Source organism: Ascaphus truei, chromosome 1 (genome assembly GCF_040206685.1).
Source record: "Ascaphus truei isolate aAscTru1 chromosome 1, aAscTru1.hap1, whole genome shotgun sequence".
Taxonomy (NCBI): Eukaryota; Metazoa; Chordata; class Amphibia; order Anura; family Ascaphidae; genus Ascaphus; species Ascaphus truei.
In genome coordinates this window covers 109,171,090-109,197,190 of record NC_134483.1, presented here as the reverse complement: position 1 = coordinate 109,197,190, position 26,101 = coordinate 109,171,090, and the positions used below count along the sequence as shown (strand labels likewise).

General features: G+C 40.2%; 1 protein-coding gene across 4 annotated transcripts in view; it reads left to right on the top strand.

Moving 5' to 3' along the window:
* KIAA0825 (KIAA0825 ortholog) overlaps window positions 1–26,101 on the top strand; it is a 440,138-nt gene that overhangs the window by 270,784 nt on the left and 143,253 nt on the right. Inside the window, exon 20 of one of the 4 annotated variants that reach the window (XM_075593170.1) lies at window positions 22,018–22,766. The exons of the other annotated variants lie outside the window; for them this stretch is intronic. Coding sequence (XP_075449285.1) covers window positions 22,018–22,039 — 22 coding nt within the window. The 3' untranslated portion in view covers window positions 22,040–22,766. Of the gene's footprint in view, window positions 1–22,017; window positions 22,767–26,101 lie in introns of those variants that run through there. 4 annotated transcript variants of the gene reach the window in all.

The following is a 26,101-nucleotide window of genomic DNA, read 5'->3' as shown; positions in this document are numbered from 1 at the left end:
CTCTGTACTTTACGATATTACTATTATTATTGGGTCCATAGATCTTAAGAACTTGTCAGAAAAATGACGTGATCAGAATATGATTGCAGAACATCATAATTCTTGCCAAGATGTTCGATAGCCTCTTTTATACTTCTCCACCATGTTGAATGGCTCAGTATGTTCACTGAAATACTTGTCTAGGAGAGATGTAGTGGCTGCAACGCCTGCCTTTGCAGTATAAACACACTTTCTCCTCTGATCCCAATTCCTATTTCCGTTCCTTTAGTACATTTTTTTCCCTGTTCCCTCTTCACTTTAACCCTTCTTCAATCAGCTGCTCCTTATCTGTTCCATACTTCACTGTGAATTCTTCATGCTATCGACTTCAGCTGCAGCTACAATGTTAAGAGTTATGCAAACCTCTAGCAGCAGCAACCATCTACTTAATAGAGTGTATAGGAGAAATAAGTGGTACTGTATCTAGGGCAGGTTTTACTTCTGTACTAGCTGACTCTGAGTGACATGCAAGACTTTCTTCAGAACTATAACTCGACATTAATACAAAAGAGAAACTCCGGACACTATTTCTGTATTTATTAGTTATGTTGAAGCTACTGCTATGTGTCTATCTACCATGTATTTTGAAGTATCTGGAAGACAGAGTGCACAATGGGATGTGACAGGATAGTTATAGTACACACTAGCATAATGGTTGCTTAACACTAAAAGCTCTGGAGCACCACATACTAATAATACGTGTCTGTGTGTCTATTTATTAAAAGAGATTGTACACTAAGCACTGAAAACAGTTGGCAATGATGATGGGTCGATGGTTGAAAGCGCTATGTAATCACAAACGGTAATGAACACTAATAGCACTTAACTATCATAAAACAAGTCGAACATTTCTCTCTTGATTCTCTTCCCAGCAGAGCTTACACAAACTGGACAGAACTGAGAGAAGGTACCGGTAGATAGCGAGGATCCAGCTGCTCAACCGATATTGTAGTTTGGTGAATTATGGTGATTAATGCAATGGTTGGGGAGAGATTATCCCTCCAAAGAAATAGGAGGGGGGGGTGGAAAGAACCCACTAGCGTGCACTCAAACTACAGATGAATATGAAAGATGTCAAATAGTGAGACATAACAGGGAGATACACCCTTGGACGAATAAGATTAATTTTGAGTCAAAAAGACCCAATTTGTAATAAGTATAGTTAGTGTAACATTGCTGCCTGTAGGAAAGGATATGGACCCGTAGGGCAGAGGTAGGGAGTAGTACACCGACCTTGGCCTGGGATCTAGGGCCTGAGATGCAAGGGTGGTCAAGTCCAAATCTGGTGTCTCAGGAACAAGCAGGGGTGGTCAGGTCCAGACAGAGGTCGAGGCAAGCGGCTGGCAGGGGTAGTGAGGTCCAGGCAGGGGTAGTCAGGTCCAGGCAGAGGTCGAGGCAGGCGTAAGGCAGGAGTAGTCAAGTCCAGGCAGAGGTCAATCACAGGTAGGCAAAACAGAGGTGAAGGCGGAGCTCAAACAGGACAAGGTACTACACTGTAAGTACTTTGCACGATCAAAGTTCATGAGCAACTGCCTGCTAACTCCCCCAGCTCTCCCTGAAGTCGGCGTCGCAGCGGCACCCCCACCTCCACGCAACCCTTACCCGCAGCAGCTGATCTGTGCAGAGAAGCTGTGTCTGCAAGAGGGAGGGGAGCGGGGGGAGGATCTCATGGAGTCTGGGCCGGGATGTCAGCTGTCTCTGTGAGTCCCTGGCCAGGAACCAGCTCTCTTCTCTCCTCCCCCCCCCCCCCAGCGGAGGTACAGGGAGGGAGAGGTGTGTGTATGTGTGTGTATATCTGTGTGTGTGTGTGTGTGTGTGTGTCGTGATGTGCAGGAAGGGGGGATGTGATGGGTAGGGGGATGGGATGTGCAGGGGGGGTGAAGTGCAGACAGGGGATGTGATGGAAGGGGTGATGTGCAGGAAGGGAGGATGTGCAGGAAGGGGGAGTGATGTGCAGGAAGGGGGAATATGATGGGCAGGGGGGATGAGATGTGATTTGCAGGAAGGGGGGATGTGATGGGCAGGAAGGGGGGATGTGATGGGCAGGAAATGGGGATGTGTGGGCATAAAGGGGGGATGTGATGGGCAGGAAGGGGTGATGTGCTGGGCAGGAAGGGGGGATGTGCTGGGCAGGAAGGGGGGATGTGATGGGCAGGGGAGTATTGTGTGTGTGTCGGTCCGTCCGTACAAAGATGGCTAATAGCAATTTTGCCCATTCAGAAAACCATTACAGTGCAATATAATAAAAAATAATACAATGCCCACCCTCCACACCCCACACATACAGTACAATAATGGGCAACATTCCTGTTATCCAGATCTGGATAATAGCGAATTTGCCCCTGCAAAATAAAACTTTACCCAGTCGGCATAAAGTAAATTAAAGTTCTACTTACACCTGCCATGATGAAGGCTGTCATCATCCTCCTCTGCGTCTTCCGTGGACAGCAACAATAAAATAAAAAAATAACTACTGGCCACTAAGCCCTTAATCACCTTAGCGGTTAGTAATGTATGGTAATTAATGGGTTAATCCTCCTCCCTCGCTACCCACCCGGGTGGCCTAACAACCTTTCCTGGGACAACTATCTCCACCCTTTCACCCCTCTACCCATTGATTGTGACTGTGGTAAACCATGCCCACAATATGGGCATGAATTACCAGAATGGCAATGAATGGGCTAGCTACAAATAAAAAAACAAGCACTAAATAAAATAGATTACATTTAATTGAATAAAAAAAACATTTGCCAATAAACCAATTGATTGTGACTGTGGTAAACCATGCCCACAATATGGGCATGGATTGCCACAATGGCAATGAATGGGCAACCTAAAAAAAAACAAGCACCAAATACAATACATTACAATTAAATAAAAATAAGCATTTGACAATAAAGCCATTGAGTGTGACTGTGGTAAACCATGCCCACAGTATGGCATTGATTGCCTCAATGACAATGAATGGGCAACCTAAAAAAAAAAAACATAACAAAAATACAATACATTACAATGAAATAATTTGCCAAAAAATGCATTGATTGTCACTGTGCTTATCTATACCCTGAAAGGGGCATAGATAAATACATTTGTCAGTCAATGGGCATCCAAAAAATACACAATGAAATAAAATCCAATCAATGTGTTTCTTACTGTACCTTTGCCGGGATAAAAATTCACCCTCCTCATCCAACTGTGGCACCAACTCTTCAACCACGACGCAGTGCTCCTCAACACCATGATGTGACGAAGCCCATGATCCCCTGTTGAGTGCAGAGACGTCTCCAGTAAGTTCTTATGCTAAAAAAGTGTGATTTTTCTTAGTGAATACCGTTTTTACACAAATTTCATAGCGTTCAGTAAGAACATGCCAACCCGATTAATAATGCACTAAACTTATCGAAGTTTAGTCAATAGGCCCCTTAGACTGGCTGGTGGTTCCTTTTAAGAGTCTTGGGTAGATCGTTCCAGTTGTGAGGTGCACGGTAAGAGAAGGAAGGACCTTGGGACTAAGAACAGTCTTTTGCAGTCAGATCTCAGATGATAAGTGCTGCATGTGGTAGGGCTGATGAGCTTGTCCAGATAGGTGGGTATCTTAGCCATAAAGTATTTGAAGGCAATCCAGGAAAAAAGAACTTTGCGCCTAGACTCAAGTGAAGGCCAATCTAGTTCTTTGAGCATTTTGCAGTGATGTGTGCTGTAGTTACATTGTAGGACAAAGCGGCATACAGGCATACCCCGGTTTAAGGACACTCACTTTAAGTACACTCGCGAGTAAGTACATCTCGCTCAATAGGCAAACGGCAGTTCACGCATGCGCCTGCCAGCACATCCTGAACAGCAATACCAGCTCCCTACCTGTACCGAAGCTGTGCGCAAGCGGGGAGACTATAGAGCCTGCTACACATGTGTTATTTACATCAGTTATGCACGTATATGACGATTGCAGTACAGTACATGCATCGATAAGTGGGAAAAAGGTAGTGCTTCACTTTAAGTACATTTTCGCTTTACATACATGCTCCGGTCCCAATGCGTACGTTAATGCGGGGTATGCCTGTATTGAGTTGTAGAGGATTTCTAGTTTGCTAAGGTGAGTTTGGCATTCTGTACCATATATTATGTCTCCATAGTCGATAATTGGCATTAGCATCTGCTGTGTGATGTGATTTTTGGACAGCTGGCTTAGAGAGAATTTGATCCTATAAAATACACCTAGGATGGCATGGGTTTTGGATGTCAGGGTATCAATGTGCCACCCAAATAGGAGTCACACCATATGCCCAGATATTTAAAACTAGTGACAAGAGCTAGAATGGTGTTAGAGTTGGTTCTGTCCTGTACTGTAGCTCTGTCATTGCTAGCTTTAGAAATGTAGCCTTAGTCATAAAAATACCATGTAATCAAAAATAATAGACAGCACTCACACACATAGATAACTATATAAAGCGGGGTGCCATGGATTAGAGAGGGCCCAATCCCTCTCAAATACAATACAATACTGAAAAAATCCAGCACACCCTAATAATAAAATCAAAATCACTGGCAATTAACCAAAATAAGAAAATTTAATCAGTGCACAAATGAAACAACAAACTAACTAAACAACAAAAAGAACACAAAATACACATAGGTAGGAACACATATGGGATGTTTAGGAGGATAATAGGATAAAGGAAAAATAAAAGGGAAAGGGAAGGAGGGGAAAGGGGCAAAACAACATATAAGTGGGTCAAGAAGGGGGAGTATATGGGGGCAACGTTTCGGGGCAACGTTTCGGGAATTAACCCTTCGTCAGGCCCGTTCCCCTCAGTCCCAAAGGGACCAGAGGGTACTTCCCTAGCCCCACAACCCACAGGAAACAGATACAAGCCCCAAATAAAAACAGTAATACCATTGTTACAGTCTTGTCAGTGTTAAAAATAGTTTGTTTTGGTAAATTCAGTTTTCAAGTCTTAAAAAATCAGATTGATATATGTGTCCAAGATCAGAGAGGCTGGGGCTGTGTGCATATAATATTGTGTCCTCTGCATACATGTGCATTGAAGCTCCCTTACTGTAATGCCTGTATGCCAGCAGACCTGGCCAGTCCCCAGTACTGAGGTGGGTAAGGGTATACCACGCACCCACATCAGTGAGGGCGTGCCCGGAGTGTGGTAAGATGCGTTGCCGGGCCTGGTGAGAAAGGGTTAACGAGATACTTGCTGCGTCCGGGGTACCAGAAGTCCGAGGGTAAATATCCAAGAGCTGTGGGTCAGGGGCAGGAGATAGCAGCGTAGTGAGGTCCAAAGCCGAGTCCAGGGGTAGCGAGGTACACGTAGTCAAACAAGAGCCGAGATCAAATCCAAAGGTATCCAACAGGGGCAGGGACAGGAACAAGAGCTGTAACAGAGAACAGAGCTTGGCATAGACAACTGCACAACAGGAGTCACAGAAGAACTATGCAGAGCAAGGAAGGAGAGTGCAGACTGGGGTTATAAATGCTGGAGGACCAATGGTAGCAAGGGGTGGAGCGGAGGCCTGTCTGGGTAAGCCCAGGGATAGGTCCAGGTGTGCAGGGAGGGAGTCAGATAGGTGAGTAGTGGAAATCGCCTGCAGCCGATGGGGGGCGGAGCCAGCGGCACCGGAGGACTGACGAGAATTGGGTGCGCGCGCACTCTGTAAGATTGCCGTGCGCGCCTCGGCCGCGTGTGAACAGATGTGGCGTGCGCCGCGGAGGAGCGGCATGGCGCCCGAGAAGAAGGGGTAAGGAGCCGACGGGGAGGGGGACCGGAACTGGCAGGCGTACTGGTAGCAGAGGTGACAGGGAACCTCTGAGAGGCGCGTGTCCCCCGATTCCTTACACTTACAAGCTTTAGGTAGATCATTAGTGAAGGGGAAAAAGTAGGGGCCCCAGAACAGAGCCTTGTGGGTGGTTGGAGTTAGAACTTGAGATAGGCACATGTTGGGATCTGCCTGACAGGTAGGGGTAAACCCAGTTTAAAGCGTGTTCCCCTATTCCAGAGCACTGGAAGTTATCTAACAAAATAACAGGATCAACAGAATCAAAAGCCTTTGTAAAAGTGAAGATTGAATCAGCTAGATAGCTGTGTGTATTAACCCTAGTTGCATATATAAGTCACGTGCTCACAAGTGTGCTTTGGTGATAGATGGTATGTAGGGAAGGATTGAGAGAAGCTATTTATCATTTGTGGGACCTTGTGAGGTGAAGAATGAATCAGCTAGATAGCTGGGTGTATTAACACTTGTCCATATACAGGTCACGTGCTCACAGGTGTGCCGTATGTGACATACTGTATGGCACTTCTTCAGTGAGGCGAAGTGAGGGTGTCAGCGGTATGACGTAAACACGGGTCACAATGGCCCTTTCTCAAGGGTCCCTAATTTTGGATATAGCAATTAATAAAATAGATGTCACCCCTTTTAATCAACCAACTACTAATTACTTTTGGGGCCTTTTTGACTCAACATTTATTTCAATCAGCCACAGGTGTATCTCCCTGCTTCTTCTCACTATTTCACATCTTTCATAGTCATCTGTAATATAAGAGTGCACACTAGTGAGTTCTTCTTCCCCGTCTTTCTTTTGGAGGGTTAACCTCTCCACAACCAGAACTGAGAGCTTTTCTGTAACGTCTGTCAAGTACAACTTGGCGTAAACCCTAAAAAAATCTGTTTGCAGTAAAGTATGTTGTTAGTGCAAACTCAACTTGCTATAGATCAACCCCAAAATATATATATTGCTTAACCGCCCCCCCCCCCAAAAAAAAACAACCTGTATTTCTGCAGAGAACCAGGGGGTCTCCAGAGTTGGAAGAAAACTAGCATTGTTCATAATGTGTTAACAAACAAAATAAGTTAAAAAGAAACTCCAGCAGCATGAAATGCTGCTTTAACCCTTTGAGTGTCAGAAGGGCCACAGGGGCCAGTGTGCCACGTCCCCTCCGGCACGCCGACAACGTGACTGCTTCTGTCACCACCCTTCGATTATCCTTCAGTGCAAATCGCGTGCGCAGGGCGTGATTTGTCCTAGTAGAGCTGGCTTTTTGGACGTACAGTAGATACTACCTCATTGGGCTTCCTGAGTGCCAAATCCCGTGACGTAGTTGGTGCGTCCTGGGGCACTCAAAGGGTTAAGTAGTGTACACATCCTACTGTATATAAGAAACACAATGTTTAAAAAAAACTGTACAGTATACAAATGTCAAGTTAATGAGAAGACTGTTCGATTCTAATCTAAATCTTCGCATACTGTAGCACAAATGCAAAACGAATACTTATTACAGTGCCAACATTTTAAAAACAAACATTCCCCCTAAAAATGTCAATATACATGTGTGCAGAACAAAAATGACACTCGTCTTCCTGTTTTTGGTTCATGAAAGGTTCAGAAGAGCAGGCCAATCACTCCCATTATATTTGACAGCAAAAAAAGAATGTCCACCAGTGACAAACCACCATGGGGTCTATGTATCAAATAATGGGGCCAAAAATCTGCACCGTATGTATCAAAGGAAAGAAAAACAATTTAAAGCAATAGGATGTTTACTTTTCAAACACTTGCAGCAATTTGTTGCCCTATAATTGCCTTACTTTGGCCTTGATACATAACCCACCTTAACGTTTCAGTTTGGACCTTCGACAGATGAAAAGGTACAGAAATAGATTGTGAAATAAAATGTAATACATTGCATTTCCTTGACATTGTACTTCTGTGGCTCTGCAGAAGAGCATTTAAGGACACTACTGTATTCTGCATTTGCTTATTTACTCACTCTCTATTTGTGGTTCTGTGAATCCTATTTCTAGCGCTGTACTTTATTACTAAATATCTCATATTTTCTTTGTATACTAATATGTTTTTCCTATAAAGCGCTGACAGTGCATGCATACATTTTTCATAGCATTTTTGTAGGCAAACTGCGTATGCCCAAGAATCGGACCCCCACATGCTATCAACATGATCGGTTGCCATTTCACTTTCTCGTGTCTTCGTTTAGTTACCATGGCACGAGATCCTTTTTGTGTACTATCTGAAGCATGATTTCAGTAAGTTGCTTATTAATGCCTGTAACTTCTCAGATAATGAGAATGGCATACCTGTTTTCATCTAGGTCATATAAAAAGTAAGGTTGGAATTTAAACCTGTCATTTTGCAAGAGTAATTAAATAATTCAAGATAAAATACTTAAGTTACCAATATACCGTTTTGTTGTCTTGAGTGACGAACAAAAAAAACAGGTAGCGCTAACCACATTAACAAGTATAAAAATGTAATATTAACACCTTAGGTGTAGATGATAACCACATGTAAGGGGCTGCCTACGATACAACAAACTGACCCCCTGGTCAGGACATACACATGGAAAGGGAATATGTATCAAGTTGCGCCTAAGAGAATATTGATTGAATAAAAAGGATATAAAAACCAAGCCTGTTGGACGATCAGGAAATGGCTCCTCTGGGTGTGCTTAAAAAAAAAAAAAAAAAAAAGCACAACACATACTGTAGCATAATACTGTATGGGTGGGGGACAAACAACATATGACAAATATGGATCAGCTGAGAGATCAGATACGTGTAAATTTAAGATTAAAACATTTAATAACACAATTCATATAACATATAAAGACATATAAAATGAATATGGACAATAAAAATATTATAAGCAACACTGCTGCACCGGTGGAATCAGATGTAATGCCCACTCACCAGATGGTAGATAAGGGCAAGCGGTGGATATATTTGAGAGTATCCCCTCTCTGTGATGATAGCTGCTAACTGCTCCTGGGCGTCTCCGTGAAGGCGTGCACGCCGGCCGGCGTGTGGATAGATGGTCCCACTCAGCACACTGGAGAAATCATACAGCAGTCCCAGAACGGCAGCAGCAGATTCGACACAATGTCGCGAACGGCCAGCTAGTTGACTGTCAGCAAGCGCTGATTCGTCTTGTTGCCGTGGAGGGGAAGTCACCAACCAAGTGATGCAGAAATGCTTAATTCGCCACCCTACGCGTTTCGAAAGCTAACCGCTTTCTTCCTCAGGGGTATATGATCATAGAGTCAATAAAGGTCCTTTAAATAGAGCGTCCATAATTAATTAATTGATTAACACCTGCAGACTTGTGCACATGCGCATTGGAGCAAACTGGACTGATCGTGATCATGCTGTGTATCCAAACACATGCGCATTAAATAGTCCATGTCAATGTCAGTCGTGCTGCTGGGGTCTGATAGCTCAGCTGATTTACAAACAAGACATACAAAAACTGATAAACAGAGAATATTAAAACAGCAATGATAGCAATGTGAAAGTGTGATAACTAAAGTGTTAATATATGGCCTAGTATATATATGACCTCAATAAAATGTGATATTAACTGCTAATGTGTGTATATAGTGTAATAATTAAACAAGTTATGGTGCATGTAATCATAAAATTACATAAGTGAACTATACACTGCCGACACAGTTTATTGCACTGCGGCCAGATCCGCAAGCCGGGAGATTTCCCGGCTTGCTAGTGGCCGCCCCTCGGGTCACGCGTCATCGGGAGCGTGCGCCCCCTGCACGCGCGTCCAGGGCTCCCCGAGGGAGCCCTGGTGTCCCGCGATGTGGGGGACGGCGGCAGGGGGTTCCGGGGGACCCGGCGGACCCGGCAGCGGGAGGGAGAGCGCCCCGATCGGAGGGCGCTCTTCCGCTGCTTCGGCGCGCGCCCGTCACCCTCCAGCGCGCGCCAGGCTACTGCTGCGGCCGAGAACGGGCAAATGCTCGAATAAACTCGGCCGCAGCAGTATATCTGATCTGTTATATACACTATAATGAAATAAATACTAAGACATAATATAAGGTGATATAAGTGAAATTAAATAAATATAGTGAATGTGATTAAATATGGTGAACTGCCAATCAGCAAACATGACATAACAAAAATATTTACAAAATATAAATTGTATTAGGCATGAGTTTATACATGTATCAAAGGATTGCCTAATTACCCAAATAAACAATGACAGTATGTTCCCAAACAGGCTTTTGGTCAAATTGCAATGATAGATAGAGTGTAAGTATTATATATGGATGCAGTGCAGGTTTAGCCTACCAAGAAAGCCTTCAGATCAAAGTCCACGTTTAAGCCTAGTGGGGATAGAGTGCGCAATTCGTAAATCCAAAAGGATTCTCTCCTCCCCAGTAGGCTCACAACGTTTTCCACCTCTCCAATGTGGAGTAATACTCTCTATTGCAATACATTTAAGACCCATAGGGTTCTGACCGTGCACGTGAAGAAAATGATTCGACACGCTATGTGTAACTAAACCAGTTTTTATATTATATATGTGTTCGTATAAACGTCTTTTGATTGATCTGGTGGTCATACCCACATACTTGGATATAATAGGATTAGGGGGTTGGTAATCATGGATAAATCCTATTATATCCAAGAGTCACTTAGAATCTTGGGAGATAGGTCCACTTACCAACTCCTCCCCTGTGACCCTACCACACAGTACCAACAACAACTCTTTTATTATTTAACACTAGGTTTAGATCAACTTATCATCACCAAACAGGAATTTGATTTTCTTTACAAAACTTACCCCAAATTTCCCCTTTTTTATATAATACCTAAAATACACAAAAATATACAATTTCCCCCCGGTCGCCCTATCATTTCTGGCATTCAGTCTTTAACATCTCACTTATCCCAGTATATCGATAGACAGTAACAACAGTATGTTATACAGTTACCTTCATATCTACGGGACACTACCCACATACTGCAGACCCTACAGGACATTCAATGGCAACCTCATTATTATTTTGAAACAGCAGATGTTAATTTTCTATACACAATCATAAATCATGAACAAGGATGCAAACCTATTTTGAATACATTAAACAATGACCCGTCTATTTCTACGGAACACAAAGATTTTCTTATTTTAGATATCAAATTCATACTTTCTCACAATTTCTTTTATTTCAATAAATTATATTATTTACAGGTGTGTGGCACCGCCATGGGCACCAAGTTTGCACCTAGTTATGCTAATTTATTTATGGGCAGCTGGGAAGAACAAGATATATGGTCCGGCTGTCCATATGGTGCAAATTTGGTGCTCTGGCAGCGCTACATCGACGATATTATTTTTATTTGGTCTGGCACATTATTACAGTTACAAGAATTCAAAACATATATGAATAATAACAACAATAATCTTAAGTTTACGTTTGTCACTAGCCCCACTAAAATAGAATACTTAGATTTAGAAATATCAGTTATAAATAATTGTATTCATACTAGTACATATTTTAAACCTGTACAATCTAATAATTATCTTCATGCACAGAGTCACCATAACCCTTCATGGGTTAAAAATATACCTAAGGGTCAATTTATTAGATTAAAAAGAAATAGCTCACATATAGATACGTTCAATATCCAAGCAGAGGATCTTAAAAACAAATTCATAGAAAGGAAGTATTCCCCACATGATTTAGATAATGCAATCACAGAAGTTGCAGCGATGGACAGAAGCAATCTTTTGAAATATAAAAAGAAAAATACAAACAGAACAGCCAATTTGGCTTTCATAACCCAGTTTAACCAAATGGCACCCAATATACGTAAGATTTTTAAAAAACACTGGCCGATATTACAAAAAGATAAGGAATTAGAACACATACTACCAAAATATCCACAAATCATATTCACTAAAGCCCCCAATATAGGACAAAAACTGGCACCAAGCTGTCCATCACTGCAACCTATTCATCGGAAGATTGCCCCTTGCAAGGGATACTTCATCTGTAACAGATGTACTGCTTGCAAATACAGCATAAAAAAATCAGAATTTACATCAAATAACACCTTAAAAAATTACAAAATAAAACAACATATTACGTGTAATAGTTCTTTTGTTATTTATTTGCTTGAGTGTCCATGTGGTCTGCAGTATGTGGGTATGACCACCAGATCAATCAAAAGACGTTTATACGAACACATATATAATATAAAAACTGGTTTAGTTACACATAGCGTGTCGAATAATTTTCTTCAAGTGCACGGTCAGAACCCTATGGGTCTTAAATGTATTGCAATAGAGAGTATTACTCCACATTGGAGAGGTGGAAACGTTGTGAGCCTACTGGGGAGGAGAGAATCCTTTTGGATTTACGAATTGCGCAATCTATCCCCACTAGGCTTAAACGTGGACTTTGATCTGAAGGCTTTCTTGGTAGGCTAAACCTGCACTGCATCCATATATAATGCTTACACTGTATCTATCACTGCAATTTGACCAAAAGCCTGTTTGGGAACATACTGTCATTGTTTATTTGGGTAATTAGGCAATCCTTTGATACATGTGTAAACTCATGCCTAATACAATTTATATTTTGTAAATATTTTTGTTATGTCATGTTTGCTGATTGGCAGTTCACCATATTTAATCACATTCACTATATTTATTTAATTTCACTTATATCACCTTATATTATTTCTTAGTATTTATTTCATTATAGTGTATATAACAGATCAGATATATAGTTCACTTATGTAATTTTATGATTACATGCACCATAACTTGTTTAATTATTACACTATATACACACAATAGCTGTTAATATCACATTTTATTGAGGTCATATACAGGCATACCCCGCTTTAAGGACACTCACTTTAAGTACACTCTCGAGTAAGTACACATCGCCCAATAGGCAAATGGCAGCTCACGCATGCGCCTGTCAGCACGTCCTGAACAGCAATACCGGCTCCCTACCTGTACCAAAGCTGAGCGCAAGCGGGGAGACTATAGAGCCTGTTACAAATGTGTTATTTACATCAGTTATGCACGTATATGACGATTGCAGTACAGTAGATGCATCGTTAAGTGGGAAAAGGTAGTGCTTCACTTTAAGAACATTTTCGCTTTACATACATGCTCCGATCCCATTGCGTACTTTAATGCGGAGTATGCCTGTATATACTAGGCCATATATTAACACTTTAGTTATCACACTTTCACATTGCTATCATTGCTGTTTTAATATGCTCTGTTTATCAGTTTTTGTACAGTATGTCTTGTTTGTAAATCAGCTGAGCTATCAGACCCCAGCAGCACGACTGACATTGACATGGACTATTTAATGTGCATGTGTTTGGATACACAGCATGATCACGATCAGTCCAGTTTGCTCCAATGCGCATGTGCACAAGTCTGCAGGTGTTAATCAATTAATTAATTATGGACGCTCTATTTAAAGGACCTTTATTGACTCTATGATCATATACCCCTGAGGAAGAAAGCAGTTAGCTTTTGAAACGCGTAGGGTGGCGAATTAAGGATTTCTGCATCACTTGGTTGGTGATTTCCCCTCCACGGCAACAAGACGAATCAGCGCTTGCTGACAATCAACTAGCTGGCCGTTCGCGACATTGTGTCGAATCTGCTGCTGCCGTTCTGGGACTGCTGTATGATTTCTCCAGTGTGCTGAGTGGGACCATCTATCCACACGCCGGCCGGCGTGCACGCCTTCACGGAGACGCCCAGGAGCAGTTAGCAGCTATCATCACAGAGAGGGGATACTCTCAAATATATCCACCGCTTGCCCTTATCTACCATCTGGTGAGTGGGCATTACATCTGATTCCACCGGTGCAGCAGTGTTGCTTATAATATTTTTATTGTCCATATTCATGTTATATGTCTTTATATGTTATATGAATTGTGTTATTAAATGTTTTAATCTTAAATTTACACCTATCTGATCTCTCAGCTGATCCATATTTGTCATATGTTGTTTGTTGTTTGTCCCCCTACCATACAGTATTATGCTATGTGTTGTGCTTTTTTTTTCTTTTCTTTTAAGCACACCTAGAGGAGCCATTTCCTGATCGTCCAACAGGCTTGGTTTTTATATCCTTTTTATTCAATCAATATTCTATTAGGCGCAACTTGATACATATTCCCTTTCCTTGATTGACGAACATTTTACATGTGTAAGAATTCCAAATATTATGAGCTAGTATTAAAAATTCTGTACTTGTACAACAATCCTGAAATGCGGCTACATATGGGAATAACGTGTATTATCATAACTTTCAAATAGTTGGGAAATTGTGATTTTTTTGTTTTTTTACGTTACTTTCCGGGTCAGATTGCATTATGTAGCTATATAGTATTAGACACTTGTGAAATGTCAGATAATTTCCATAAAGTGTTAGTTGTTTAACAGAGATTTAATGATACTTCAGAAGGCTTCAATGAGCAGTTTGTTAAAACGTATCTGACTCTGCAGTACTAGAAAAAGGACTGGGCAGATAGAAAGTATAGATAGATGTAAAATGTCATGGGGTTTTTGTCCCAACATACCAGTGGAAAAAATAAAGGCATTCTATTAAAATTAAGAATATACAATTTTTTTATTATCTGTATATTATTTGATAATTTGAAAGATTTGATTTGAAAGAAACTGCATATGTTGAATTATTATTCCAAATACTTGTTGAACGAAAACATTTTTTTAATTCTAAAACAGAAAATGCTGTATACTGGGAATTTTTTTTATTGGGTGCAGACCAGTTTACAATATGTTATACCATCATACTGGTCAAGTACTGTAGTGGAAACATTCACAGGGAGATTTGGTAGCAGAATGCAGGAAATCTCTTCCACTAACGTGCATTGGGTTAAGGGGGCTTTTTCAGTCAAAGTAAAAAAAGAACACATTATGAAATTCTCATCATAAGTAGCAAATACAAATACCGCTGGTGGGTACATTTGCATGTTTTAGAAAGGTCTGCAACCCTGTATTTCCTCACTATCTCTTTGCAAATAATGCTTCAGCGGCAGCCATGGGTTCTGGGTAATAACATGCAAATGAGCACTCACAGTGGGTCACGTTTTGCTTCTTATCCATTTTAACATGGACCCATCATAAATAGGTACGGTTGGCCAGTATGCCTAACATGGGAGATTAAGAAAAATTATTCAAATGTATTCATTTTTTGTTTTTAAAATAAGTTTTGCTATAACGATCAAATCTTTAAAATGAAATACACAAAGTGTTTGAGCTATTAAAGCTGCAGTTCAGTCTTTTTTTTTTTTTTAAATGTATTTTTTTACTTCAATAGTTTCATGTGGGCAATCTCTACTTACCTAAAAAAGACTGCATAGCTGCCGGTCAATTCGTTCTCCGTCTATTGATCGGCAAAGTTTGGCGACATCTTTAAATATGGGGAATGTAAATCGTTGCTATAGGAACAAGCATGCTTGTTAAAATAGAATGCAAGAAAATTGGTCTTCCAAAGTTGTTGTTTTTAAAACAGAAAATGCTAAAAGTATTTTTTCTTACTACAGAACTGATTTATTAAAAAAACACACATGCAGGATATTGCCTGAACTGCAGCTTTAAGGAACAAGGTATGGTTACAATGTGATGAAGGAATTCAGTCTCTGGCAATCATGTTATTCTATCCCAGCGATTTTAAGCAGTGACTACAAAAGGTTCACACTGGCCAACTCTTCCTTTTTACTCCCTTTGCTAAACAATCATTGAGTTGTTATAGGGTAAAATAAAAAAGAAAAAAATTCTTTTTTATACACATGTTTCATTCTCTTTATTAACTACCTGTGTCCTTTGGCGAGTAACTTGATCTGGGATAGGAGTAGCCTACTGGTAACGTCACTGTTTTTAGCGTAGAAGCACCTGCATCAAATACAAATGTGAAGTCCTTGTGACCTTGGACAAGTTCATTGAGCGTCTTTTGTGGCACATCAAAATTAGACTGTAGGTGAGAGGCACTCATCGTGCCTGCAAAATTCAGGGTACAGCAATTTGAACCTTAGGCCAGGGGTGCGCAAACTTTCCAGTCTGCACCCCCCTGCCTGCTCTCCCCCCTTGATGCCCCCCCACGCCACCTTACCTCTGGCGTCAAATGATGCCGCAGGGTCATGTGACGTCGCGTTGACGTGTCGGCCAAAGCTGTCAAAGACAAGGCAAGAGAGTTACAGATGCCTCACACGATCCACCGGCATTTAATTTAAATGCTTTGTCGAAGAGCGCTGGGTCTCTGTTACTGCCGCGTCCACCTCCCCCCAGAAAATCCAGTTTGCGCACCCCTGCCTTAGGCAACAAAAATGTAAGTTGCAAATTCAATACAGCATATTACCTTTCCATGCACAGCATAGAAAAAAATTTTTTTTTGAACGAATTTATAATTATTACTTTTATTAAAAATGAAAAAAAAAAAACGGATTATTTTTTAATGTTTTATATAACCTTGTATGTGTTTAGTTTTACGTTTTGCTCCGAATAGTTTTTGAGTAGAAACCTACAGTAAAACATGTTGATTTGCTATATGCTACAATATCTCAGACAATTTAGGGACTGCATACTTGCACTTTCTTTTTTTTTTTTAAATATTTTTCCTTTATTGGTGTCAGACAGCATATTGGTACATGGTATAGACATTGAAAAGCGAACCAACACAGGAATACGGCGCGGTACATGTACATGTGAGAAGTTGTAGACACACAATAGTCCATTTTCCTATTTTCAGTGGTGAAAAAGAAGGGGGATGACGAAGGAGGGGTGGATAGTTGGGAGCGACTTGGACAAGAAGAGGAGAGGAGGGGGGGGGGGGAGGGCGGCATACTTGCACTTTCTAGATGGAAGACCATACTCGGTTTGCCTGTCATTTATACTGTAGTCTGCAATGTGTGGCTTGTATTCTGTTATCAGTGATGGCTGCATGATGCACACAGAAGAGACTGAGTACATTTCTTCCACTGTTGTGTATTTGTTTCATTAAATTAAACACGTTAAATTCTGTTTCTTGGCATCATTAACAACTGTTCCACATTTTGTGTTACTATTTTTGTGTTTCAGTTCAATCGATAAGTACTGTAGGTGGAAAAAATGTACTAAACATGTAATTGATCAACACATTGAGATAAATAGACATGAGGGTTTTGTTGGCTAAGGAGTACAAATCAGGCAAACTGAGTTGATATGTTTTTGGGAAAAGATTTGTAATGCAGATTTGAAGATAACATTGCCTTTATATACACTGGCATTTTTGCGAACATGAAAACCCGCCATTTGTAAATGTAAAGACATTTGCACGACTCTAATGGCAAAGAAAAATATATGTAATGTTTATATCTTAACACAGACATCCTTCTCTGGATAACTGAAAAATTCACAGCTGCATTTATGTGGAGCTAATTTTGCTAAGCATCTCCTGCTACTGCACATTTCATTTCACTGCACATGCTTAAAAATATTCCCATATTGTCCTCAATAATATGTATCATTAACCTATAATAATTTAAGGTCCTGCCTAATAAGGATTTATGCCATGGGCTTATTATTGGAGGAATCCCTTGTTGAACAGATCCCTGATGAAATAGAATCTGATGGAAATCGGCAGCGTACTCTAGATATTGTGTGTTCTCTAAACATGGAAGATCTTACTCAGAATATTTATGATTCTAGACAGAATATATTATTTCATCCTGGATCAAAAAAAAAAAAAGTGGTAACTCTATCAGTGCTAATGGGGATTGAAGGCAATGTGCGGATTGCAAAGCAACAGTAGCTCCCACGCAGCACTTTAAGGGTTAAGAGGAGGTATAGGCGAATATTGTATCCACAGCAGGATTTTGTTAAAGATCTAAACCCGCAATACTGAAATGGAAGTGATGTTATAGAGATCTTCTAAAATGGGGAGATTATGGTTTCATACTGGGAACAATACATATTCCTGCCGTTTCTTAGAGGGGTCCATTTGTGTTTATTCTGCAGGGAACATCAATGTACACATTATATGAATTCCTTCTTAACACATTGTCTGTGCATCCCGCTTGTCTGAATATGTTGAACAAGCTTTGACTGCAGCTCTGTTAATAATTAAGATTGAGAAGACGTAGCTAGAATTGTGCACACGGTTTTGCCTACAATTTATTACAAAATATTACTTGTGTGCAATAGTTTTTTTTTAATTTATTACTGTACATGGAGTACATAAACTGTCAATGGTTACCCTATGCAAACTATAAGAATAATTAACCCTTAGTGGCGATGCATATATAATGCAAATGCATTGTAAGCTATTCCGGCTTACAAAGCATTGGCATTACATATGCATAGCAGGCCCCTCCTGCATCAAGGGGTTAAATTCCGTGGTTAGGCAACTGAATTGAGTGCTTTGCATGTTGCTTTATATCTATAGTCTTAAATGTGTGGGAACATGTGATCATGGGCCTTTTTATATTCAAAATGGGTCAGCTTCTGTCTGGAAAGTGTCCTATTGTCACCATGTCAGGGCATCTCAAGATTTGTGACCTTTGCACCATATGGATTCTTGACAGTCCAAGTCGTATTTTTACAGACCGGGCTGCTTTTGTCCCTCCGCTAGGGGGTACCAAAGCCTTTTGGACTAAATATGCAAGTAGGGATAGGTTTAAAGACGCACACAAAAAAATTGTTTTGTTTTAATAAATGCCAGGGACCGCCAGATGTCGCAAAGCATTCGCTGATGAAGGTTTTCTCATACAAAATGTGGCACTTATATGAGTAATACCAGTATTGTGTTTGAAGGGCCGTAACAGGTCAGTGAAATGTCCTTCAAACGTTTGATTTGTGCATTCCAGAATGGGCAAGATGAAAAGATAAACACATATCTGGCATTGACATCACCACCATTTAGACAACCGATGCAATTGCCTTAGTCAGTGGAATCAATCATATCTTTAATGCTATACAAATACTAAAAAAAAATTAAAAAAAGCCTGTACCTGTTTTCCATTTCAAAGCTATAACTGAATGCAAACATATTTGTTGTGAAAGAAATAGTATATTAAACCTTGAATAAAATGTTAAATGTTCTCGTGTTTTATTTCCACTTGTCCTTAATTTTTTCTAAAAATAGTAAAAAAATATATATATTAGGTTGAATGAATATTGTGAATCAATTGCCAGTGTGGTAAGTAAGAACCAAAGACGACATTTTAATATTTATTTTTTTATTATTGAGACAGAAGGGGAAAGATAGTGCATAAAATAATTGTTTTACAGAGAGAAAATATCATGTTTTTGAACATCTCTGCTATTTGAATAGGAGACTTGTCACAATCCAGATTAGCATTTAATATCTTGAATAAGTTGAATTAACTTAGCTATGTCACTTTATTTCTGGATAAAATCTTACCACTGTCAGCTTTATTCAAAGAGTCAGAAAGTTTATGCTGTAACGCAGGGTTTTTACTTGTACAGTAGATCCTCGGACTCGTGTAATGGTTTCTAGGTACAGCAGTAAGTGTGTTGTGCAGAGGAAACTCACCGGGGATTGTATGCACCGCATTGCAAGTACATTTAACCACCAATGGGTTAAACTACCCCCCCCCACCCCACCCCAAAAAAAGTCTTCATGTGCAAATCTTGGCAAATCCCCGGTAATTTTAAGTAGTTGATATACATTATTCAACAAGTAACCTGCTGTATGTTTTTGTTTAATAGGCATTCCTTGAATATACAGGGACTGTCAAGATAAAACATAGAACATGAATCATTCTGATTCAATTATGTTTCATAAAGAAACAGAAATATTATGAATTTTTGATGAAATGTTTCCTATCGTGTGTTTATATGTATATTTCTGCACAGGTGCATAAGAAAGCGAGGGAGACGTGAAAGTTAGAAGAAAGTGCACACAAAAAAACCCGGATGAACCGATCATTTGTGGGAGAAAGGAGAGGCTATTTTTTTTTATTCGTGTAGAAATCTATACATAAAGTATACTGCAAATTTCCTAAACTTTTACACTATGAATTAATTTTCTTTTCTTTTTTTTTGTTAAGATACTGTAAAGTGTAACTTGACATCTAAAGGCAATATATGGTACTAACTCTTGTATTTTAAGATTTTATGTCTATTTAACCTTTACTTTAAGTACCGGGTTGCATGATTAACATAAAAACAGATCTGCCTGGAACTCAGTAAATGGTATTGGTATAACGCAATCAATCATTTTTAAATGTTAATGGTGTTAAAGAGCACGGAGAGCATATGTTTGATATTTTTAATACTGTATGTCTGTGGGAAGGAAATATAACAAGGTTAAATATTTTTTTGTTAATTATAATTTATCTACCGTACTTCTTACTCTGTATCTTCCAAAATGGTTATAAAAATCGTAACAAATATTCTGCAACCCTGTATGAATGTGTCATGGCTATAAATGGTGCATGGAAGTGAGCACAGGGGAAAAGAAGAGCTTGTCTTAAAATGCCCGAACAAATGTTGGCGGTTAATTCCCTGTGCTGCTCTAGCCTTAATTCTGGGCCTGAAGCAATACAGCAGGATACCAGCTTCTTGTTAGGCTGCTGAAGATGTGAAGAACTTTTTCCTTGTGCTGAAGTGAGGATTCTAATAGGCATTTTACCCAACGCAACAAAAGTTCTTCAAATTGTGTTTGCGTTTTCCCATCATTGCAACTCTGTCTACTCAACACGTTTTACTTTATTTATTTGTGTGTTTTATGTTTGTTTGGGGTTTACTACATGGGAATAATAGAAAATATCAATGGCCGTTCCTGCATATTTGGTGGGTGGCCATTTAAAACAAATACGATTAGAAATAATTACCTGATGGTGTACATTAAATAGTAAATTATTTTCTTAACCTAATCTTGGCTACGCATACAGCTTAATTATGCTCTGGGAAACCCTAGTAAAAAGGAACAAGTCATAGTTACACACAATATGCTTGTTTGCACAGTCTCTCCCAATATCTTGACATTTGCAGTTTACACACTGTATAACATCTGGTATAGGCTCACTGAACCTGCGCAATACGTGAGCAGTTGTCTTCTTGTTAGCACTTTTGTTTTGCTGAAGAAGAAAAGAAAAAACAAAGCTTGGGCTTTCGTATCACATTGATTTCCTTTACATATTACATTCTGAATTGTAAAATATTTAGAAGTTCTGGAGTTTTGTTTTTCTTGATCCACACTATTGTGGAATAATGACCATTTTCTATTGCCTGTAATGCACCCTCTCCTGGCCTAAGCAATGTTGATCACTGTTGCCCTGGTGTTTGCCATAACCATAATCAGACAGATGACGGGTCTAAATTTGAAAGGCTAAAACATGCATCCTTCTGAAACAAATGTTTACAGATGATAAAGCATATTTCCGAGGTGAGGGTTTGCACTTTATTGTTAAGTGGGGTGAGGCTTTTCAGGATATTCACTTAGTAAGGGATATACTGTAGATATGTGTCCATATATTTTTGGACATATTGTTTTTATTTACCCGTTTGCACTCTTTTTTTTTTTTTAAATGATTTTTCCTTTCACAGTGTATCTTTCAGTTGGTTTCTATTTTGGAAAAGTATTAATAAAAGGATTTTTGTAAGAGCTCTTAAAAATGGCCACCGTTGTGATTGTCAGAAAGCTAACATAGCCAATGCATGTTTTACGCTATTAGAATAAGAGTCCCAAATACCGTAATCTTAATGAAAGCAGTATATTTTATACAGTATACTGCACCGACACACTTTATTCGAGCAAATACCCAGTATGTACCTGGCAGATACCTGGAATGCGCCGCTCCTCACCTCTGACAAGCCCCGTTGCGCTTGCCTTCCCAGCCTGGGTTCATGCCTGGCTGACGGGCGGCTGATCTGTTAAATGATAATGATTAGGATTTAATAGGCTGCAATGCTTTGCGTGTCTACCAGATGGCATAAATTCATGAATTGTAATGCAGTATATATATATATACTGTGCAGTATTGCAGCCAGCGGGAATAAAATGCTTCAATCCCTGCCTGGAAAATAACCCAATGCACTCGGGCAGAAAACAGTCACAAACCTCAATACACCCGGGTATACCCGAATTCGTGGGACTAGCCGAGCTCGAATAAAGTGTGTCGCCAGTGTATTTGTTGATTAGTATCCGTGTGTCTTCTTAGGGGTAAAAGCTATATACTCTGAAGATGCTGTTCAGGACTTTTTGGCCAAAGACCCTACTGAAGTCAATGAGGATTTTCAGCCAAACACAGCACCGAAGCCTACATTTGTAGCCTTGCAGACTATATTTGCCAAGTTACTACGTTATTTTATCTCAAAATATAAATACACAATGTGTAACTACTGATATTCTTGGATAGGTGGTGCTGTGTCGTTTTAAGAAGACATTCTCATATAAGGTCATTTTCTTTAAACGGTTTATTTATGACTATCAAGTATTTGTGTTATTAGTACAAAAATAAATAGAAGCAAAGATAATGGAGGTATAAGATCACCAAGTTCTCCTTTGGCGAAAGGGACAAAGACTATTTCAGTGATGCTGATTGCAAGGCACAAGTTGCACAAGCACCTATACTATGTTTTAGTTCCCTTCTAATGATCATGGCATCCATGTGTACCTCTGTGTATACATTTGCAGGCTTATTTTGTCATTCCGTATGTTACTATGGGGTCTGTATCAGGGCAAAGGTGGTGCAATTATTGGGCAAAAAAAGCTCCAGTTATCTACTGTATGAAAGAAAATGCTTTTGCGTTTCGTTAGGATTTTATTTTCTTTGCCTTCGATTTGCACCACTTTTGCATTGATACACATGCCCATACTGTATGTCGGCTTCACCTAGAATGTCAATTTTATAGAAATCTCAATATTATTATTATATTCGAAAAGATTCTCACAAATCTATAGTTCCCACATATTACTTAAGTATAATCATTTAACATTTTTTTACTATTCAATAACAGTATTAACTCTATTAAATATCATTGTACAGTAATATCTGTCATTTATCGAAAATCCTATACATCAGTGCAGTTGCGTAGCTAGACATGCGCGGGCCCCCGGGCAGATTTTTTTTCAGGGCCTATTATGAGTGAACATATTCCGTAGATTCCCCCCCCCCCCCCCAGCGTGTTGGCGGCCCTGCGAGCCCCCCTTCTTTTACACCTCCTCACTCTCCTCTATTCACCCCTCTCTCCTTATGTATTTCTCTCCCCCTCTTACACCCCCTCCCTCACTACCACCTTTTCCCCCTCACACTCTTCTCCCTCCCACTCCCCTCTGGCTATCACTCAGTAACCCCAACCCCCCTCCCTTCCACACTCGATCCAGCTCCCTCAATCCTCCCCTCCACATTAATTTCCCCCTCCACCCCCTGGCCACACACATGCAATTCCCCCCTACAATACAGTACCCGCCCCCCCCCCCCCCCACACAATACAATAATTAGAATAACCACCTACACGCACACTACAATAACCTCCCGCCCCTCACCCCCCCACCCCCCCACACACATAAGTGGTTGAAAAACACTGGTGTACAGTATACTCACAGTAACTTCTTATTTTAATGCAGTTAACTATAAACAATTGTGTAAAGAATGACACAAACTATTTGTAAAAATGCTCTAATAAAAAGATTGTGATCACGTGTTACCTAAATTGCTTGCACTGAGGCGCACACAACACACTGAGATACTGAATCACACACAGCGCACTGACAGACACACAGCACACTGACAGACACTGATGCACACTGAAGCACACACAGCACACTGACAGACTCAGGCGCACTGACAGACTCTGAGGCACACACTTACAGACACACAGCACACTTACAGACTGAGGCACACACAGCACATTGACAGAGCAAACTGTAACTGACACATTTACACACAAACACACACCGCATACTGACACACTGAACCACACGGAGAGACTGAAACACACACAGCAAATTCACACATACACACACACACACCAAACTAACACACAAACACAGCAAATTGACACACATACACACATACCTTCCAACAGCAGCACATAGTAACTCCTCTCCCTGATGTCACAGAGGGCAGGGGCTGGCAGAGCTCTGCAGCTCTCTGCATCAGTTCCGCCCCCAGCCTCTGCTGCCTGCTCTCTGCAATCCCCCCCTCCCAGCTCCCGATCCAGCCAGCATTTGCTGTTAAGGGGACTGGAGGAGGAGGAAAGGGGCCCTGACTTCTGTGGTTGTCGGCTAGACAGCTGGACCAAATGTCCCAGCTCTCCCCCCTATTGGCAGCCCTAACCGGCCCCCCCAAGAGCACGGGGCCCCGGGCTATAGCTACCCCCCTGCATCAATGTATAAATGTGTTATCGTTAACCAGTTATCATATAGTTTGTCACGTACAATATTTGTCCTGTTTACCATTATTTTGGGGTGACGTGTTTGTGCACGCATGCACATTTTTAGATTATGCTACAAGTTGTTCAATTAAAATTACATATTTTTAAAATAATTTTGCATCTTAATGCAGCAAAACGTTAAATCTGATACGTATTTTTTTTTTATATATATATATATAATAAATCAATAAATCAGTTCTGTTGTATTACAGTAGATAACTAGCTTTTGTGCCCGGCTTCGCCTGGGGAATGTAATATTGAATACATGTCCCAGCCCCCCCCCCCCCCCCACTGCTGGCACATCTCCCTGGGCCCCCTTCCCCCCTTCTGCTGCTGGATGTAGCGCGGGGTGAGATTTGTGTCTGTGTGTGTGTGTGTGTGTATATGTGTGTGTGTGTGTCTCCCCCCGCTGCCGGGGGGGTATATATATACACACATACATACATACACACGTTATTTTACAACCAAAGGAAAAAGTATTAGTTATATAAACTGATAATATATTAATATATTTTAATTTTGTCAAAGGTAGGAAGGTGATGAGGCCCAGGACACCCATGCATAGAAGGCTTCTGATTAAATTGAGTGAAAGTCCATTGTCTTTTTCTTTTTGTTAATACAGATACAAATAGGAAGGGTTTGAAGCCTCCCTCGTCCACTTGCCCATTTGTCCCAGGCCTCTTGATATAAAAGGTTAATATAGACACAACCTCACTTAAACGTGCAGACTCACTTGGCAACATGTATACGCGAAATGCCAAAGCAGTTAGCCAGTTATATTATATATATATTAGAATCCCTTTATGCATCCAATTAATGTATATGTCAGTGTTTTATTTATTCATTTTGTGGTAACTCATCTACCATTTTTTAGAGATATTTACGTGTAATCATTTTTGCATAGATTTTATTTAATATACAAGAAAAATACAATGGGGATATCTACTATATTAGATGCCTATCATGGGCTTGTTATTTATGATGCTGTAGTAATTCTAGTATTTTTTTTATTTATTTTTTCCGAAGGTCATTATTATCTTTAGAACAATGTCATTTGAAATATGAGTCTGTCTCTAAAAATATTCCGTCACTGACCATGAAATATATCAACACCTACATCTTAAAATGTACAATATAGCTGCTAGACATGTACACTATGCAACACATGTTTTAATTGTGCTGCTAGGATTTTTAATTATACAGTTTGCACAAAGAATGTGTATCTGCTTTTCCGCTGGCATTTTTTTTTTTTTTTTGTCGTTTGTTTTCAGTCTTAAATTCCAGTTATTAGGGAAATTGATTACATTTTATCTCCCAGAAGGGCATGAGACATAGCGTATTTGGTTACTGGGACTATAACATTGTTACCTTGCTTGAAACACATGGTCTCTCTCTCTCGATATAGAAGGCGACCCAAAAAAACCTGAATCCATTTCAATAAATAAATAAATCCCAATCTATCCTTCTTTTGAGTGGTTCACATACATTGTAATGAAATGCATTAGGAGTTTTCTCCTCTTGAAATCCAAATGAGACCCATTTTGGCTCACAACCTTGACAGTCCCTTTCAGGAGCAGTGCGGTCTCCTGCTCATGTGTGGGCCTTGTGCAAAGCCTCCTTTGTAAGAGGCAAAGAGACAATATAATGCCACGAAAGACGAAGGTGTCAAAACATAAAGTTAGAGGCAATCTAATCAATGCCTCTTGATATAGCCTTTGAAGGCTCTGTTCATTAACACTTTTTAATTGTGAGGCTTATCGTGAGGTAAAGCTTTAGCTTCACATCTTCCAGTGTCACTCGCTGGACCCATCATTTGCACCTTTTTAAAGTATTTTTGGTATTTATTGTTTAGTGAATTGGACCCTT